We start from the raw sequence: 5,179 nt of genomic DNA on the forward strand, positions 1-5,179 counted from the left end.
CCCGCCGCCCCCGGTGCTCCGCGCCTCGCCACCGCTCCGCGCCCCGTCGCCCGCCCGCCGCCACCATGGAAGCCATCAAGAAGAAGATGCAGATGCTGAAACTGGACAAGGAGAACGCCATCGACCGTGCCGAGCAGGCGGAGGCTGACAAGAAGCAAGCGGAGGACCGCTGCAAGCAGGTGAGTGTCCCGCGGTCTCGACCCCCAGGGACCCCCTCCTGCTGGGTGTCCGGCCTGGGGACCCTCCGCCCTCGGGGCGCCTAGCACCGGGGACCTGCCCGCATTAGGTGTGCAGCCTGGGGACCCCTGTCCTAGGGGCGTCCTGCCCTGAGGACCTTGCCCCACTGGGTATCCCGCCGGTGGATCCCAGCTCTAGGAATGACCAGCCCCGGGGACCTCACCCCACTGGGACCAGCGTTCCAGCCTGTTGCCCTTGACCACTCACGCTGGTCCCCCCAAACGTGCCTTATCTCAGTGGGACACCCCAGTGCCACGTCCCTATCCCTCTGCCAGGGAGACCCTTGGGGACAGCGTACTCCCACCCAGCCACACAGAGATGGGGACCTGCTTGGTGCCCCCCAGAGCTGTGTCCCCATGTTGGGACCTCTCTAGTCCCCTACACAGGGAGGGACCCCACCACCCCCTTACCCCCCTGCCAGGCTCAGGGGTGCTGGGGGCTGCTCCTGGCCCTGGGGACCAAAGGCTCCCTGAGGATGTGTGGACCCAAAGTTGACAGAGGGAGCATGCCCATGTGCTCCTGCTGTGGTCCCAGCCTTCCCCAGGAGGAGGATGACCATGCCTCCCAGCCTTGTGGGCACCGCCATCCCCCCTGACCCCCGCCTTCCATCCCTTCCCCAGCTGGAGGAAGAGCAGCAGGGTCTGCAGAAGAAGCTGAAGGGCACGGAGGATGAGGTGGAGAAGTACTCCGAGTCTGTCAAGGAGGCCCAGGAGAAGCTGGAGCAGGCGGAGAAGAAAGCTACAGACGTATGTAGGCGCGCCAGCAACTCCTCCCCTGCGCAGGCGCTGGACCTCGGGGGGGGGGGGGGGAAGGAAGAGGGGGAGGCCTTATATGGAAAGTGTCCTTGGGGAAGACTGTCAGGATCCCATTCCTGCAACACTGACACTGAACCAGGCTGAGATGCAGGGCAGGGACTGGACAGATCCTGCTCAGGGCATGGGGGCCAGGCCAGCTGCGCCAGGCACCGCTCAGGTCGCTGGTCCTGCCTGGAGCTTTGTGGGCAGCCACTGCCTGGCTCCCCAAAGCTAACGGGGACGAGTGTCCCAAGCTGTATCGCTGGTCCCCAGGCACGCAACTCTGCAATGCTTGTAGGAAAAACTCTGCGGTACTTGGTAAACTGTGGTGACAGGAAAGCAAAAAAGGGTAGAGAAATGGAAGAAGCTCTTGCTCATGGCCAGCTGCCAAGTGCTGGCTGCAAGGAAGGATGCTCTGGGTGCCTGGGGGGGACTTGGTCATTTTGGGGTCCAATGTGCCACCCTGTACCCTGGGAAGGGCAAGGCCTGGAAGAGTTTTATTATAGTGCCATGACTGATGTTTCTCCTGGGAAATGGATCCTGCTGGGGAGATGTTAGGAAGGTGTTGAAATTGGCTTGTGCCCGGCCAGGATGAAGGGTGGAACAGCTGTGTGCGGCCACAGAGCTGCTCGGGAACAGGGTATAACGACCGGCGGTGCCACACAGGGTATTTAACACCCTATAAATAAATCCTCCTTTTGATAGCCAGTCCTTCTTTGATGAAAACCAACCCTGGAAACTGGAGAAGAAGCTAAAGGGGAGCCGCCTGGAGCATGGCCAGCAGGACATGGCCAGGTTTTTTAGGATTGAGAACAAAAAATTGAATCCCAGCTGGTTTATGGAGCTAAATGGGGGAGATGCGTCAAATCTCCGAGGCGGCCGCCAGGACAGGGGTGAGCAGACAACGACAAGCAGTGGCAGCACAAGTCCCTGGAGTGGCCCAGAGCCCCTGGGGAGTTTGCTGACCGTACGGCCCTGCCCCAATTTAGTTAGATACTAAACCAAGAAGTTAAAACACTGAAAATCCTCTGGAAGGGCACGTTTATCCTGGCGTGGGGCAGGCATGTCGAGCTGGACAGGGTGGCTCCTGTGTGTAGTGGGGTTCACACTGGTCCCACTGGATCCATACTGGTGTGGGGCAGAGCAAACTCAGTGCGGGATCTGGCTGAGCATGGATGGGACGTCCCCAGGGTGGGGCTCAGAGCAAGGGGCAAACAGTGGCACTGGGCAGACGTCGGCCATGGGGTGCGGAGTGGCTTGCGGCTGGCAGTGGGCTGTGCAGTGCCGTCCTGGGCAGGGAGGGTGTCTTGCCCTGCTCTCAGTCCACCGTGGCTTGGCAAGTCTGTGGGCTTTGGCATGGACAGTCCCGTCTTAGGTGGTGGACAGGAGCCACTGACTCCTCCAGGGAAGGGCTGGAGGGGGAGGCATGGTGAAGAAGTAGTACTGGGGAGGGCAGGCTGCCCGCAGCAGGTGGTGTGGGCAGGGCTGGGAGCCTGTCACCAGCACAGCCACCCTGGGTCCATGCCGAAGTCTGGACGGGCTGCGCCATGTGCCGGGCTCCGGAGTCACCAGGTCCCCCTGCCAGGGCCCTGAATGTGCTGACAGCAGTAAGTGACAGGACTGGTGTCACCTCCTCCTGGAGGTGAGGTGCAGCGCAGCTCCCGGCTCCAGCGGAGGAAGGGCAGGGGGGACCCCCGGAGCCCACCTGCCCGCCTCCCCAGGGACCCCCGTGCTCCCCTTGGCTGCCAGGACAACATGTGCCTGTGAGCACGGAGCGTCCCCTTCCCTTGGCCAGGTCAGGGCCCACCACAGCAATCCAGGCAAGCTCCTGCTCTCGGCAAAAATGTCAACAAATCCCTTAAAAGAATAAATCTCCCCCTGCTCCGGCACTGCCCTGCCTCCAGCACTGGGCGGCAGGCATGAAGCCCTCGGGGGCGGCACTAAGGGGTGCAAAGCGACCCCCAGGCACTTGGGGGGGGGGGATCAGATGGTGGGACGGACAGGGGAGCGCCTGACCCCTGGTGGCAGCTCTACGGTGCTGGCAGCCCCTTCCTGGCAGCTCCGCGAGGCCACCGTGGCCCCTCCACCTCTTGTCCCCACCAGGGACAGCCCACGGTGCCCAGGGCAGAATGCAGGCAGGAGCTGCAGGGCACGGCGCAACCAGGAGAGTGGGTTAGCCAGAGCAGCCCCCTCCAGCCCACCACGTCCCCAGCCGGTGGCCTGTCCCTGGCCACTCCAGCAGGGCCCAGGGAAACTCCGCTGTTCCCGGGCCACGATCCGGAGAGCTTCACCCAAGTTCCCGCCCCGGCTGCTCTCCCCGTCCGAGACTTTGCTCTTATTTGGCGATTCCCCGAGCCGGTGGGAGGGAACGGGGCTCTTCTGGGAAGTGACTGCATCCCTGGGTGGGGCCAGAGCAGGAGGCACCCAGCCTGGCTGCCATGGAACTGGGGTGTCTGCCCCCCAACCTCTCCCCCAACCTGCTCCCCGCCTGCCTGCAGCCATCTCACCCCTGCCCCGTTGCTGCCAGGGACCCCTCTTTCTGCTCTGGGCCCCGTGCACCAGCTTGGGAGCGCTCTTGGTATCCAGGCGTTGTGCTGGGAGCGGGGCAGGATCGGCCAGGACCGAAGCCGAGGCCAAGGCCATGCGCTCCCAGGGGACCCACAGGGCCGCCTCATCCACCGCCACTTGGCAGGGGGTCAGGGGGCTGCAGGGTGCTGCCGGCAATGTGGCTGGGTTCCCCCCAGGACCCCTGGTCCTGGAGCCGAGGTCAGCCGGCAGGGTCAGCCTGGGAACTGGTGTCCCTGGAGGCAGGTGTAAAGTGCAGCTGGGGCTGCCTGGGAGCTGTCAGAGCTCCTTAAGGGAGGATTGAGTGCCGGCTTCTCCTGATGGGTCAAGGCATGTGCCCTGGCCAGGATGCAGAGCTGGGAGCTGGGGGACTGGCCTTCCCCCTAGGACAAGAGCCCCCAGGGCGGTTGGGGGGTGCAGGGGGCTCCCTGAGCCCCATGGGTCTCTGTGGGGCTGCCAGCCAGGTCCTCACTTGGGGGAGCAGATGCCAAGGGGCTGAATGGGACGGCTGCTGGGGACCGGGCTGTGCCCTGGAGCTCCAGCCCTAGGTATCCTGGGAGGGTACGCAGGAGTGGGCTCTGCCCCATCTGCCCCATGCCTCTCATTGACTTACCTATGGCCCCTGGGGGGGCAAAAGTCCATGACCCCCCTCAGCTCTGCAGCAAGGAGGTCTGGAGGGGGCAGAGCTTGGAGAGCACCCATGGGTATGCTGCTCCGGTGCCCATGGGGGCTCACAGGGGCCAGGCTCTGGCACTCCCAGATACCCTGGGCCCCTTTTCCCCCAGGGAAATGGACTCCCTGGCCTCCCCTCCATTGCTCTGGGGGATTTTGGTGGGACTGTGCACCCTTGCCTGGGGCGCACCATGCACCCTGCCCATGGAGGGGACAATGTGCCCTGCCTTGGGGGGGGGGGGGGCTGCGTCCCACATCCTGGGGGGCACTGTGCGCCCTGTCTGGGGGCACCATGTGCCCAGCCAGTGAGGACTGTGCATCAGCCCGGGGGGGGCACCGTGCACGCTGCCCGGGGTGGGGGCACAGTGTGCCCTGCCTGGGGCAGGGGGACACACCACGTCTCCTGCCCAGGGGGGCACCCTATGTCCTATGTGGGGGGTTTGGGGACATGCGCCACACACACACACACGAGTGTGCACCCCTCCCGATGTGGGGGCCGTCCCCCGCCGTGGGTGGGCACCGTGCGCCCTGCCCGGAGGGGGGGGTCAGCGTGCGCTGCCCGGGGTGGCGGCGGCGGCCCAGGTCGGTCGGTGGCAGGAGGAGGAGGAGGAGGAGGAGGAGGAGCAGGAAGGGATGGAGGCAGGGCGGGCGGCGGGAGCGGCCGCTGCCTGAGCGCTTCCTGCCCGAGCCGGGCGGATCCCACAAAGGGCTTCGGCGGCGCGGCCTCCCCGCCGGCAGCCCCTCGCCATGGCCAGCAGCAGCTCGATCGACGCCGTCAAGAAAAAGATCCAGAGCCTGCAGCAGGTGGCCGACGAGGCGGAGGAGCGCGCCGAGCACCTGCAGCGGGAGGCCGATGCCGAGCGGCAGGCCCGGGAGCGGGTAAGGGCCGCCGGGGAGGGGACGGGGAAGGG

At 65.3% G+C, this 5,179-nt stretch overlaps 1 protein-coding gene across 11 annotated transcripts in view; it reads left to right on the top strand.

Moving 5' to 3' along the window:
• Window positions 1-7: 7 nt before the first annotated feature.
• Window positions 8-5,179, top strand: part of TPM2 (tropomyosin 2 (beta)) — a 13,769-nt gene continuing 8,597 nt past the window's right edge. For 5 of the 11 annotated variants that reach the window (XM_010563943.1, XM_010563945.1, XM_010563946.1 and 2 more), the window contains exons 1-2: window positions 8-179; window positions 858-983. In XM_010563943.1, coding sequence (XP_010562245.1) covers window positions 66-179; window positions 858-983 — 240 coding nt within the window. In that variant the 5' untranslated portion in view covers window positions 8-65. Of the gene's footprint in view, window positions 180-857; window positions 984-4,901; window positions 5,148-5,179 lie in introns of those variants that run through there. The other 6 variants (XM_010563952.1, XM_010563954.1, XM_010563949.1 and 3 more) reach the window with 4 other exon arrangements.

Source organism: Haliaeetus leucocephalus, unplaced genomic scaffold, assembly GCF_000737465.1.
Source record: "Haliaeetus leucocephalus isolate CR32 unplaced genomic scaffold, Haliaeetus_leucocephalus-4.0 Scaffold174, whole genome shotgun sequence".
In the NCBI taxonomy this organism is placed as follows: domain Eukaryota; kingdom Metazoa; phylum Chordata; class Aves; order Accipitriformes; family Accipitridae; genus Haliaeetus; species Haliaeetus leucocephalus.